This window comes from Desmodus rotundus, chromosome 7 (assembly GCF_022682495.2).
Source record: "Desmodus rotundus isolate HL8 chromosome 7, HLdesRot8A.1, whole genome shotgun sequence".
Lineage (NCBI taxonomy): Eukaryota > Metazoa > Chordata > Mammalia > Chiroptera > Phyllostomidae > Desmodus > Desmodus rotundus.
In genome coordinates, this window is record NC_071393.1 from 107,546,959 (window position 1) to 107,562,063 (window position 15,105).

At 40.4% G+C, this 15,105-nt stretch overlaps 1 protein-coding gene across 1 annotated transcript in view; it reads right to left on the bottom strand.

Annotated features, from left to right (window-relative positions):
- Positions 1 to 888: 888 nt before the first annotated feature.
- Positions 889 to 15,105, bottom strand: part of KCNH5 (potassium voltage-gated channel subfamily H member 5) — a 245,160-nt gene continuing 230,943 nt past the window's right edge. The window contains exon 11 of the mRNA XM_024567911.3: positions 889 to 1,836. Coding sequence (XP_024423679.1) covers positions 889 to 1,836 — 948 coding nt within the window. The remainder of the gene's footprint in view (positions 1,837 to 15,105) is intronic.

The window sequence follows — 15,105 nt, forward strand, 5'->3', positions numbered from 1 at the left end:
ATTTAGAACATTTATCACCTTTGGAAAATCAGCATCTCTAACATAAATCATTAAAAGGCCCTTTTACCCTGTGGTGCAGTATTTCTATAATAATATACACTATATTAATAGTTTAGTGTTTACGGGGTTGAAAAAATCAGCTTACAAGATGGTAGCTGCTCTCCAAGACGGAGGGAAGAGGGATTTCCTTACATAGGAGTTAATGATTACTATCTAAGTATAGTATGGGAAAAGAAGAGGCATAGCTGAGCAAAAATGCAGTCATGCACAAAACCCATAGCAATAAGTTTTCAATACCCCACACTGCTATCTGACTTAGGCAACAAAAGAGTCATTTAAATGGAGAAAACACTGCCTGTTGGGGAAAAGAACCTAACACTAAGTTATAGAAAAATATTCTAAGGGAAGAGTTCATAAAATGACCCTAAGAGTTTCCCAAGTTGAACTCTACCTTGGCGTTAATCTATAACTTTAACTCAAAAGAACAGTGAGGAAATGACAGCGCGATCTACTCAGCCTGAGATCAGATTTGTCACGGCCACATCGGCAGGTTGGACCCTGATTCTTCAAATAGTACATCGCCTTGATTAACAAAAATCATACTTTCTTTTTAAAATTATAGACTAGGGATTATAAATGAAAGCAAAGTGTGCATGCAGTCAACTGCATCATATACAAGCAACATCTATGTTTTAAATAATCATCTTTGGCAGGCCAGAATCCAGCTGGACATGCAATATTTACATATCAAAATCCCTATTGTGTTCATCATAGTGAAAGCAAGTGAAAATATATATGTATATACTGTATATACACACTTCTGTATATAGATGTATATACTATTTTAAGATATTAACAAATATATATGTATATATATATATATATAAATTAGAAGTGGATTTCATCTTTGTCAGATTCAGGTGACTCAGGCCTGGAAACACTAAAAATATCCTGACACGGAATTTGGGGAGGTACCTGGAGCGGCATTTGGGATTTGGGAGAAGAGGTCTGGGACACACTCTTTTCTGAGAGTATTTTTAAAATTTCTGCCACCTGCTTCTCCAAGGCAGTCATTCTGCAGCTTAAGAGCTGAATGTCCTCTCTGAGTTCGTGTTTGACTTCCTGCAGCGTGGTCTGTAAGGCTTGCTCCGGGATGGGGTAAAAGGGGTGCTTGGCATCAGCCTGAATGGGGCTGTGCTCAAGCGGACTTCGCACCTCACCGGCCTTATCCAAACGAAGGTCACTTTTTGTAATGCCACTGTCACAAGAGTCTGTCTTCCTTAAAGGGTTTTTGTTCATGCTGTTCTCTGAGTCGCTGCCCTTGGGGTCTTCCGACAATAGCCCCATGGACTCAGCTTTTGTGACATTATTCCAGTCTTCTTTTTTCTCCTCGTGGGCTCCCATGTTATTCTTGAGTCGCAGCCACCCTTTCCCATTTCCGTTCTTCATTCTTATTGGGCTGTTGACTTTGAGACATTTGGGGTCAGCACCGCCATTGGGCTTGAGTTCCATGGCATCACGGTTGTTCTGCTTGAGGGACTCGCTGGCTTTCACGTAGGCCAGAGATGTCTGGATGGGCGTGATCTGCGACACCGTGACCACACTGGTGCCAGTGATGGATGCTCCGTTCTGCAAGGAGCGGCTTTCTACCTGGAGCTGGTTCCGCTCTGGGTCGCTCTGCGTGGACCCTTGATTCCGCAGCTCCTTCTGCTGCTTGAACTTCTGGAAGAGCTTTCGGACCGGGTGATCCACAGGGATGCTGAGCGTGACTTCGTTCTTCTGTCTGAGGCGCTCCTCCTCCTCTTTCTTCACATCGCTGATTTTACGGAAAATGATCTGTGGTGGGGCAGAGATATGAAAAAAATATGATGAAAACAGATGAATTTATAATTGTGTGACACCATACCAGATGGACTTGGTTTGACAAAAAAACCCCTCGAATACAGGGCAAGGTCATTTCTGAGGGGAAAAATATTCTAATACTATTCAACACATGCAATGTACTTAAAACTCAGCATGGGACCACTGACTAAGATTACTTAGCTTACTTAATTCTAGGGAGAGTGCAGAGAAGAGACAACTGAATAGAGGCACTTGCTGTCTAGTTCATGTTCCTATTTAATAGAGAAAATATATATATTAATATATGTGTGTGCACACATATATGGGTAAAGAAATATATGTTTATCTCTTAAATTTACTTGTAATACATCACTGTTTTGTATGTTTTTCTTTGATATATATGATTCAAAACCATTTTCATACCATCCTCTTTTTAAAAGTCAGATGGTAAAATTTCCAGGGAATAAAAGTACTGAAAAGTTAGACAGTTTACCAGCAAAGCACCTGGGCTGCGTATGAGGAAGGATTACATTTATTCTTATGGTCCCAGAGGGCAGACCTAGGATCTATAAGTAGAACTTTCTGGAAGGTAAACACTATGTATACACTTAATTTCAAGCTGCTATCTATTAACTGACTAGTTTGAAAGCTCATGAACCTCACACCACTGAAATATTCAAACAGAAGGAAGGACATTGTCCATGTAATACTTTCACTGAGTGGGAGGTTGAACTCTTCAAAATCCAATTTTCTTTAAATTTTAAACGCAAAATTTAATACATAGTGCATGTGACATTAGATGAGTACCCACAAATAAGTAAGCATACTTTTATGAATAAATGTATTTTGAACATGATATTGGGAATTTATAATTCCATCAAGAGAAATAAAAACATTAACTATATAAGAAGTTATCACTTATATTATCAGAGTTAGAAGTGAATTTAATAGTGTAAGATTTTTGGCTAAGTCCTTCTGAAGAACAAAATAACTGCAGGTGAAGGCTGTAAGGAAAATTCAAAGGGGAGTTAGACAAAGTGCTTTCAGAAACAGACAATTATATGATAACAGCAAAATTACTTACTTCCATCACCCTCTCTCATTAAGTTTTTGGTTAGATTGGAAATACATGAGAAGAGTCCCTGGCATATAATCGACTCTCAAAATATGTTGGTTCTCTCCCGTGAACTCTCATAAAATACTTTGTATTTGAAGCCATTTTCATCACCTCTTGAAGATTCAGCTTCCAGGAGAAACACATAGTCGTTGATTTTACACCAGAAACCAATAGTAATGATGGTCTCGTCAACAGAAAAGTGGGGAGACAGCAGTTCTCTAAGGGCACATTTCCAAAAATGAGACCAATGCGCTAAATACAGCTTATCATGTGGTAATGACTTGAAATTTAAAATAAATATTTTCTAAATTCAATAACTGTCTGTACAGATCAGCATACTCTCCCCGTTCTCGTGGCACAGGATATTGGATCTTTTTGAAAGATGTAATACTAATCCCCACGTCTGACATCAAAGCTCCAACAGTTTAATTAGACGTCTTTCAAAGGGTTGACAGGTTTCTTGTGTTTCCTAAGTAAACAGAGCTTGTTCTAAGACTTCAAGCTATGCGCACTCTTAAGACATTAACACTCTCTGGGACCAGATATACCCAAACATGGAAACCCAGATACTTTATTCTCGTTTCATCCCCTATCGCCAAGAAGGCGCTCACTTTGGTTCTATGAACTGACTTGAAGGAACTAATGTAAATAATTGGCCACGTCCTCCTTCATACTCAGTTCTTACCTTGTGTTTTTGAAGTTTGTTACTTAGCCTTTCATAGACATAGCCTAGTGCAATGTGGTAAGTGAGAGTAGCCTTCCCATTTGGGAAAAGAGGATCTATTCCAAACTGTTAGTGGAGGAGGGCAGGTACTGGACACGGGGATGCCAGATAAAACGCAGGACATCCTTGCAATATTAGGACATACTTATACTAAAAAAAATGTACATTATTTTTGTTGTTTATCTGAAATTCAGATTTAACTGGTGCCCTGTTATTTTTTTGCTAGTTGTGGCAGACTTACTGGTATGTGACAGACAAGGTCATTACTGTCTCTGCAATGGCCAGGTATACTACCCTGTGAGGCTTGTAGTTTAGGAAAGATTTGGGGTCCTTGAAGACTGTGGATTTGGGGACATCTGAGGCCAGAAGCTTTATATTTAAAATAATAGCTAAAAATTGCTTACAATTATTGTGTGCTTACCAAGTTCGGGATGCTTGGTGATTTAAGAGTATAATATGCCCAAGTAAAACATCAATTTAAAAAAGCCATTTCCAGCTTTCTTGACTCCCAGCTGCATCGCCCCACCCCCACCCCAGCAGCCAAGATCAAACAAAGGTGCTTGGACTGCTGAGAGCAAAGACTCCAAATGTCAAACTGTCAGAGGCCTGACAGCCTGCACCAGGGGACAAAGCAATAGAAATGAGCTGGCATATTCTGCCACCAAGAAGATGTAAAAGGAACTGAGAATGATAAAGAGAGAGGTTTGGGACATTAGGAGACTCCTAAGAGTGTTGCACGTTGGTCTGTTCCCTCTACTCCCCACTCCAGGGGACAGGGGATGAGGTGATATTAGGCATAGCTCCCTGGAGGTTGGGTGGTACTTATGAACATAGAGACAGGTCCTGACTTCTCATCTGGAGTTCGCAGAGCAACAGAACCTACACATCTACTCTCTGGAGCCAAGAGAGCTGGGTGGAAAAAGCAGGAGCCCTCATTAGAGTGCAAAGATTACCTCCTGGGTAGCCTGGATGGGCATGGCTAGGATCCCCATGGGCCCAGGAAGCCACAGAAGGTAGCCAATTGTAATTTCAGCCCCCCAAAAGCCTGATGAGGCAAAGGTACCCCATGAGGTAGTTATCACACCCAGCAGGATACCTGCTGACAGGACTTTTAGACCATTACACATGCCCCACAATAAATAAAACCCTAGAGCTCGCTTGGACAGTTCAAAAAGCCAACACTATGGATTAACCAGAAGCCTTCCAGATCTCACAGACGCCCTTGGTACTAAAGTGACTCCCCTTTCCCACCCCACACACAAACCTTTCTCAGCGACAGGCTCACAGGCAATCTTGAGCCCCGTGAAAGGAGAAGCAGGTGCAGAGGAAGGGCCAAGAGGAGAGAGAGGGTCAGGAGGCAATTTCCTACCCAAGCTACAGAATTTGAACAGGAGCCTAACTGAAAATAATAACACTTGCATTTGATCAACTGCTTACCATAACCAGGTTTTTAAGCCAAAATTAACTTTAAAACACATTACTGGATTGGATGGAATTTGCTGAATAAGACTGAATTTATCTTCTATCTTTTGACTGCAGAAGAGAAATTAAGACTAATTGAAAAACAGTTATAAGATGTTTACCTACAGCAAAAAGATTATGTCCGCACACATGTTATCTAATTTAACTGTCGCAACTGCTCTGTGAAATAAGTCCTATTATTCTCGTGTTACAAAAATGCAAACTAAGGCACAGAAAGTTTAAGTGGTGCCTTGGGTCACACAACTAGTAAGTGACCAGGATACAAGTCCAAGGAGCCACATTCCAAACAGTTTACACCCCACTGCAGCTCCTCAGGGTGACTTTGACACTTTCTCCTGGACCCTCTGCAAACCCAGATAATTAAGTGGGTGAAGTAGGGACTGATACAGTAGTTTTACACCCAGCAAGTAGCCCTTCACAGAGCTTTTGCCTTGGAAAACCATCCCTAAAAGCAGCCAATTGTATGAAAGACTGAAGCCCTGAGCTTGTTGAGTAGTTAAGAACCTTGCCAAAATGGCTGAGGAGAGCCTTAAAGGAGGCAGTCTTTAAACTGTCCTCATTCTCAAAGGCAAAGCCTATAGGCTTGTCTACCTGTGCTCAAAATACATGCCACCATTTTGTAGCTTCTTGTTCCCTTCGAGGGAACCCTTGTATCATCTTTTAACTTCCTTCTACATATATTAAATTTATTACCTTTATGAAAAGCAATGGCTGAGGAAGGTCAAAGAAAGTGATTTTCCCTGTACTCAAATACCATCTTTGATCCAACTAGTTCCTAGATGTGCTTGTTATCGGGACAGGGATAGTTGTCTGCATCTCCAGCCTCTACAACAGTGTATGTTACATTGAAAGACCTCAATAAATAAATGTCATTTATTAATTCAATAACCTTTTCATACATTCGGCAAATGTATGGTTGTGATAGGTCTATAAATCAAAAATAGTACAAATAGGAAGATTTTTTCTACTTTTGTTATTTTACACTCTCTAAACAATGAATCAATGCTATATGTATTATTATAATTGGTCATTAATGTCTTCTCCTATTTCCCCATTTGGAAGCAAACACGAAACTGTTTACCCTGGCATCCCCAGCACTTAGCCCACCGCCAGGCAGAAGGAAATGGTTAACAAATGCTTTCTGAGTAGCATCAGGCTTAGATCTTCAACCCACGAATCAGTCTTTAAAGAACTTGAGTCAGAAAATTTCATTGTAAGGATGTAATTACACCCATTAAGAACTTATTTTCCAGCTAATGACAATGCAAAACTTTCTTAATGTGAAGTAAGAGAATATGGGCACTAAGATTAAAACCAAAGAAAAAAAAGATGATTTAATCATGGTTACAAGGTTGAAAGACTAATAATCTACTGAGGTGCCACCACCCTTGCTACATGCCTTATATGTTAAGCATGATAGCTCTCTGTTCTGTCCTGTTTGAAGAGTACATACGTCACCAATAAGAAAATAAAACAGGATGCCTAAAGTACCATATTTTTTGGACTATAAGATGCACCAGACCGTAAGACACACCTAGGTTTTAGAAGACGAAAATAGGAAAAAAAAAAACCCTGCTCCACCACTGTCCCCTCGCCCAGCGAGCCAGGTAAGCTACATTTGGGCTATAAGACGCACCCCCATTTTCCTCCCAATTTTGGGGGGAGTGCATCTTATACTCCCCCCCCAAAAAATGGTAACTCACTGTATTTCAAGAACATTAAAAGTAATAGACCTTCTCTATAAATCCTCATAGTTTTGAAGATAAATGTTATGACCCTTCACTCTAAATTTAAATAACAATGTATTTGTATTACCAAGGAGCTACATTTCATCACAAAAATAGCATGGCAATTATTCTACATTACCATACAAGCATGAGTATTCTCAAATATGTTCTTCAGAATCTTTCCTTCTAAGAGATGCTTTTTACTTTTAATTTTTTAATCATGCACATAATAAAATGGTTGAACTTAATAACAGAATGGAAGGTTGATAAGTTTTATTTAGTTAAACCCTTTAAAAAGAGAATTATTTTATTTAAATTAAAAAACCTACATGCTACTCTTTGGAATTTGCAAGAATCTGCAAACTTATTGATAAGAGTTTTCATAATCCAATTGATTCTTGTATGGGCAGTGTGCCATACAGAAGTAAAATGTTCCCTGCTAATTCACTACATTAGCTATATAGATTAATTTTACACATTTATTACATGGAAATGGTGATGATTTATCTTTAGAAAACAAACAAAAGAAACCACTCCCAAAATGTCATTTTAGAAATGTTAGGCATTCAAGTGTTGGAAGCAACCTAAATGCCCATCAGTAAATAAGTGGATCAAAAAACTACGATACATTTACACGATGGAATACAGCAGAAAGAAAGAAGGAGCTCCTACCCTTTGCCACAGCATGGATGGACCTGGAGAGCATTATGCTAAGTGAAATAAGCCAGGAGGTGAAAGACAAATACCATATGATCTCACCTATAAGTGGAAACTAATCAACAAAACAAACAAGCAAGGAAAATATAACCAGAAACATTGAAACTAAGAACAAACTGACAGTAACCACAGGGGAGGTGGGTGGGGATGATGGGGGGAAAAGGGGGAAGGTTTTTCAGGAACATGTATAAAGGACACAGGGACAAAACCAAACAGGGGTACAATCAAGGGTGGGAAGTGGGAATGGCTGGGGTGGGGAGGAGTGGGGGGGGGAATGGAGACAACTGTACTTGAACAACAATTAAAAAATGTGGAAAAAAGAAAGAAAATGTTAAACAATTGAGTGAAGTTCATAGGAGAACAATGTAAATGAATCAAACCATGTAAAATAAAAGGAAAAATGTATGTACGTGATTATCAATGTGGTGTTAAATCAGCTTTTAAAAATCTAACATTGAGTTTTTTTCTCAGTATTAAAAATTTAGAGCTTTTTGCACTTGATGTGCTCTGTGCCCATTTTTTCCCCCAATGGCAAATCAAATTGCCAATGAACATGACAAAAGAATTGAGGACAAAGTTAAAAAAGAAAAATCACGAATCAGGCTAATTCCAGCCATACATCTATTGCCAGAATGCACAATAGCCTGTACTGTTTCTGTAAGTAGACAGGTTTATTTCATTCAAGCTTTTCTTCTGCATGTTTCATTATGTTCTATGGAGCTCATACTGGAAAACTTAATTTATTTAAATGATAAAAGCTTCTTAAACTTAATAGGAAACATAGCCAACTGAGCTCTCCATTTCAAAAGTAGGACATTTGATCATAAAAGTGATAGCAAAATTGAATAATTTGAATATGTACTGAACTTTGCAATCCAATAAAGGAAAGGAAAAAAGGGTTAGAATCATTTGTTTAATGATATAGGTTCAGTGTTTTATAATATGAAGAATTATAGCTTCTGTGTTTTGTCTCAAATGGCCCATGACTTTCCATATCTGTGAGTTTAGGGAATTGACTAGGAATTTATAGGGACGTATGATCAAAGAACAGCTCCTGTTCCCTGCCCCTATGGGGTCTAGTTGGTTTGTTTCTTTTTTTCTTCCTATTTCTATCAACTTAGTCACTAATTCTAACTCTAGTACTTTTAATCTACTTCAATTTAAATTAATACTACAAAGTGTTATAGTTATTAAGCACACTGCCATATAAATTAATACTACAAAGTGTTATAGTTATTAAGCACACTGCCATATCCATATCGGAGGCTATAAGCTCTTCTTAGCAAAGGCCACAGAGATGGAGCTGTGGCTGGTGGCCATCCAACAAATTCAGATATGTGAAGGAAGGGTACTGATAACACATCACGACTTCTGGTCAAGATGGAGGCATAGGTAAATACAGCTCATCTCCTCTCATGACCACAACAAAATTACAACTAAACAACAGAACAACCATTATTCATAACCATCAGAAATCAAGTTGAATGGAAGTTTGACAACTACAGGATTAAACCATCCAGACTGGTAGGAGGGGCAGAGACGTGGAATGTGCTAGTCCCACATCCACATGTGATGGATAAAAATTCAGACAGAATATCTCGGAAATGAGGAGTCCCAGCCCAGAACCAGCCCCCACCCCCCAGCCCAGGGTTCCACTGCCAGGAAGGTAAGTCCCCATAGCTTCTGGATGCAACAGCCAGTGGAATATGAGTTGGTGGAAGAAACTTCTGAAGTCCTAAGCAGTTCCTCTTAAAGAACCCACACACTGACTTACTCAGACTCACTCCTTCTGAGTTCTAGCACTAGGGTTGCAGCTTGAAAGGCACAAGTGGCATACAAGGGAGGAACTGAAGTAGCTGGCTTCAAGGAGAGAGCTGAGAGACAGCCTTTTCCCACACAGGAAGGTACTCAAAGGCCACTCACTGTCCTTCTTCCAAACCCACCCCCAATGGAGCCACAGAGCCAGGAGGTGGATGCCATATCTAAGACTCCATCATCCTTGCTAACCCTGTTTGCCCCATCCTGAAGATCCCCTGAGGCTACGTCTCTCCCAAATTAGAACCCACCCAAGTTGTTAACAGCTGGCCTCAGTGAGCCTCCACCCCCCATATCTCTTGCTAAGTGGCTCCAGGCCTGGCACTAGCAGCAGCCAGCCTAGATTCACAGCTTATCTTTGCCTGGGAACCTCCAAGCCCAGCATCAGTGGCAGCCATCTGCAGATTGCTTTATCCCTCAGGCAGGGGGGCCCCAGGCAGAACATAGGTGGTGGCTGACATTGGCCTGCACCACCCAGGAAACCACAGAGACTGCACAACCAGTGGAAAGCTACAGACCACTTCAGAACACTACAACCCTTCCCCTGCACAGCTGATCCTCCACAAAGGGCAGAAGTTGGTGGTCAGTGGTCATAGCCAGTCCTTGCAGCTGACTAACCTACGTAAACCCCTCCCCTGACCTGCCAATAGCAATCGAGGCTCAACTACAAGAAGAGGGTGTACTCAGCCCACAGGAAGGATGTACCTGGAGGACTCAGCTTGGGTGATAGGGGAGGCTGTGCCACTGGACCCTACAGGACACCTACTACATTAGGAAGTCATAGCAACTCTATGTAATATGTCGAAACAAACACAGGGAGGTTGCCAAAATGAGGAGACAAGAGAAACACAGCCCAAGTGAAAAAAAACAGGTCAAAATGACAGAAAAAGACTGAACAAAATGGAAATAAGCAATCTATCAGATGCAGAGTTCAAAACACTGATTATAAGAACACTCAAGTAACTTAGTGAGGATCTCAACAGCATAAAAAAGATCCACTCAGAAACAAAGGATACACTAATTGAAATAAAGAACAATTTACAGGGAAAAACAACAGTAGAGTGGATGAAGCTTAGAATCAAATCAATGATTTGGAACATAAAGAACCAAAAAACCAACCAATCAAACAAGAAGAAGAAAAAAGAATCCAAAAAGACAAGGCTAGTATAAGGAGCCTCTGGGACAATTTCAAATGTTCCAACATTCCCATCATAGAGGTGCCAGTGCCCATCGGTAAATGAGTGGATCAAAAAACTATGGTACATCTACACAATGGAATACTATGCAGCAGAAAGAAAGAAGGAACTCCTACCCTTCAAGACAGCATGGATGGATATGGAGAGCATTATGCTAAGTGAAATAAGCCAGGCAGTGAAAGATGAATACCATATGATCTCACCCATAAGGGGAACCTAATCAACAAAACAAACAAGTTAGCAAAACATAACCAGAGACATTGAAATAAAGAACAAACTGACAGTAACCAGAGGGGTGGGGGGAGGGGAGTAATGGTGGAAAGAAGGGGAAGGGTGGTCAAGGAACATGTATAAAGGATCCATGGACAAAGACAATGGGTGGAGGGAAGGATAGAATGTGGGAGGTGAGCACTGGTACAGCAGAGGAGAGTAATGGGGAAAAATGGGGACAACTGTAATTGAACAACAATAAAGAAAAAGAAGAAGAGATCAAGAAATTGGAAATTTATTTGAAAAAATAATGAAAAAAAACTTCCCTAATTTGGTGAAGGAAATAGACATACAATCCAGGAGGCATGGAGAGTCCCAAACAAGATGGATGCAAAGAGGTCCACTCTAAAACACAGCAAAATTAAAATGCCAAAGTTTAAAGATAAAGAGAGAATCTTAAAAGCAGCGAGAGAAAAGTAGTTAGCTACCTACAGGGGAGTTCCCATAAAACTGTCAGCTGATTTCTCAAAAGAAACTTTTCAGGCTAGAAGGGACTGACAAGAAATATTCAAAGTCACAAAAAGCAGGACCTACATCTAAGATTTCTCTACCCATCAAAGATATCATTTAGAATTGAAGGGCAGTTAAAGAGCTTCCCAGACAAGAAAACACTAAAGGAGTTCTTCATCACCATGCCATTATTATATGAAATGTTAAAGGGACTTATTTAAGAAACAGAAGGTGAAAAGTATGGACAGTAAAATGGCAATGAATACATCTCTATCCACAATCCAATCTAAAAAACAAACTAAGCAAAAAAGAACAGAGACAGAATCATGGACACAGACAGCACTTTGATGATTGCCAGATAGGAGGGGGATAAGGGAATGAGTGAAGAGGTGAGGGGATTAAGAAGTACAAATAAGTAGTTACAGAATAACCGTGGGGATATAAAGTACAGTACAGGAAATGGAGTAGCCAAAGAATTTATACCCATGATCCATGGACATGAACAATGGTGGCAGGGAATTGCCTGAGGGAGTAGGGGGTGCTGGATGGAGGGGGGGAAATTGGGACAACTGTAATAGCACAATCAATAAAATACAATTTTAAAAAGGATGATGCACCACACTCTGTTTTGAAATATGGCGGCCTTGCTTTACTTTGGCCACTCATAAATCTGTAAGCTCTCCAAGGACTACTGTAACTGCAAAACCAGCTCAGAATGGTCCTATCCTGTTTAACTAGATCCTGAGTTGCATTCAGACAAAATACCATATGTCATGCAGCCAAAGCAAGTGGAGAGGAGAGAACTTTAACCTCCAGTTGCACATGGCACCAAAGTCTTGCCCAGCCCCCACCACACACATGGAACCAAAAAACTGGGACAAAACTAGAATGTGAACACCAGAGCCCTTTCAGAAGCAAAGGGTCCACTGTTCAGGAAGATCTGGTGCTAGAGCCCCTTACCACAAATGGACAAGCTCCAAAGTCCTTCCATTTAAAGTTGCCCAGCCAGTGCTTCTGCATACCTGTTCCCTCTAATTCCTTAAAAACTGGCCCAAACCCAGGATCGAGGATTTTGGCCTTTCAAGCCATAGTTTTCACATTGTTCTTGCTTAGAGCTCTGCAAATAAAGTGACTCTAATGTCTCCCCTACAATTCATGATGTTTAGTATTTGGCCCTGGTTACATCAGGTAGATGAACTCTTTCTGTTCCGTAACAAGAAGGATGTGTTATGTTCTAGTCCAGCTTGTTAGGTCCTAAATAAACTTTAAGGCATTAATCAATCAATTAATTAATGAAAAAAAGGAAGAAAGGGAGGTAAGTAGAGCAGGAAAAGGTAGGGAAGGAGGGAAGAAGGGAGGGAGGGAGGGAGGGAGGGAGGGCAAAATGTATCACCCAAAAACATGTCTCTTTGACATAATAATTATCTTGAGCTGGTTATTTTTAAGAAACATCAGGCACAGAAGAAGCTCTAAAAACTGAGTAGAAGTCATCCCTTTGTAAGAGACATATACATTTACAAGGGAAATCTCTTTTTGTAAGAGCATCTCCCTCTCTGTACCAGGAAGAGAAGAATGATTCTAAATCTTTAGAAATTCTTTATCAATGTAGAGGCAATGACTTAAATCTACATAACAACCTTACCCTTGTTTACTGTGGTTTGCTAAGTACCCCCACCCCCCCACAACTGGCCTCCACACATCTCCCGATACCTACTTTTGCTGTTAGCTGGAAATGCTATTTAAGGAGGTATACATGTATACGGAAGTTATACTTGTTATTAAACATTTTTCTCTTGTTAATCTGTCTTTTATTTTCAGCCTAGTAGGGTTGAAGGAAAATTTTTTTCTTCCCCCACAGAAGGAAGAAAAGAGGAAAGGAAAAAAAGAAATATTTTTTGATTTTGCAAATGTAGATAAGGGTAGTTAGTAAGATGCAAATGCAGAACATTCTAGAATTACTGATATAATTCCTGAGTTTACTAATGAAATGTTCTAGGCCTTATTTCTATTTACCACATAAAAGATCATTAATCTGAAATCCCCAGACTATCACAAACATGAAAGTATATTCTTCATAAGGAACAAAACATAGACTATAAACTCAATTACTGATGTTAGCATAACCCTGAAATAGAGTTGATTAATACCTCTTCTGTTTCAATTACTAAAGGCTTTTCATTTAAAAAACGATAGTAAAAGAAGGAAGGTGAGGTCTTCAAATCCAAATATATAGCTATTCAAAGGTAAAGCTGCAAGGTTTAGATTCACTGTTTCAAACATTGCATTAATCCATGACTTGACCTCCCTGCCTCAATTTCTAGTCTCATTTCCACTCATTCCACCCTTTGCTATTGTATATCAAATATGATAGCATCCTAGGCTCAAAAAAATGGCAGAATAAATGTAAAACTCTTTAATAAAGTCAGCAAGCCTACTGTGGTTCAGTTGAACCTGCCTCTCCAACCTGTTGCCTTCATTTTTAACTTGACCTCTGCACACCAGCCACACTGGGTCACTCTGTAGTGGGCAGTTAGACAGGTATGAGCAAAGTAGGAAATACAGGCCAGGTAGGGTATGTCACCAGGGCACAAAGCCCCAGGTGCCTAGCAATGAGGAATTGTAAAGTAGGAACTTGCCCCCAGGGTAACCTTTCCTCCTCTTGGGGAGAAAGGTCATATAGTTTAGACCCCTTGACCTTTCATATCACTGGTCAGTGATTCAGACCCTCCCCTGACCTTTCCTTCCCTGGCATGTTGCTAGTCACATGGTAGACCCCCTGAGAGGAGGAACAAAGGGGCAGGAGAAGAGCCTCATAGGACTTCCATACAAGCCCTTGCATGACCACTCCCTTAAGCATTAAGCTCTCAAGACGATGAGGTTCTGACCTACATGAAATAATCTTAGGAACAAAGCCTCAAGTCCATTGGCCACAGAGACAGAGTTTTAGTCCAACTAGAGATAACATCTAGGCCTCAATTGTGTTTCAGCTCCAGGCCCAGAAAAGCAGCAAGGCCAGGGGGGCAACGCCATGGCTGACATCAGAACTAGCTGAGATGACTACTGACGCCCACCTTGACACCGATCAAGCAGTAGACAACACGACCTTGAAGGGACACTCCTGGAAAGCTGGTGAATATTCCATTGAGATCCTCTCCTAAGGTCCCCATCTTTAGAGAGTGGATAAAAACCCTCAGGATGGAGGACCCTATGAGCTCTTTCTCTCTCTGAAGCACACCCATACTTCCCCTCTTCTCTTTCCTCTAAGCACATTCTTTCTGCCTTTCTTATTCCTAAATTCCAAGGGCCCTTCTTTTGCCTCTGTAAATTATCTCCTGAGCCCATGCAGCCCAGCCGGCTCACTTCTTCCACAGCTCACTTATTCTACCTCTGTGACTTTCTAAATAAACTTTTGCTTGTATCTGAGTCTTGGCTCTGAATTTTTTCTTAGCCAGAACTCAAGTACTGAGGTTGCTAAACTGAGGGCCAATAGCCAGGAATATCCTGGTTCTGTTTTGCTGCTAACAACTTAGAGGTCCAGAATCTATTTATGATGTTGCACATATCGTTCTTTCCTGCTCACCTGCTGGGGAACTCCTGCTAATCCTTTAATACTCAGCTTGGCTGTGCTCTTCTTTATAAGGCAGGACCAGCTATATAATTTGCAGAGCTCCATCCAAAATAAAAATCCAGGGCCTCTAACATCATACATATCTGATCTTTTTTGTACAATGACTTTCATTCTTATTTCTGCCCTGTCCCATTCTT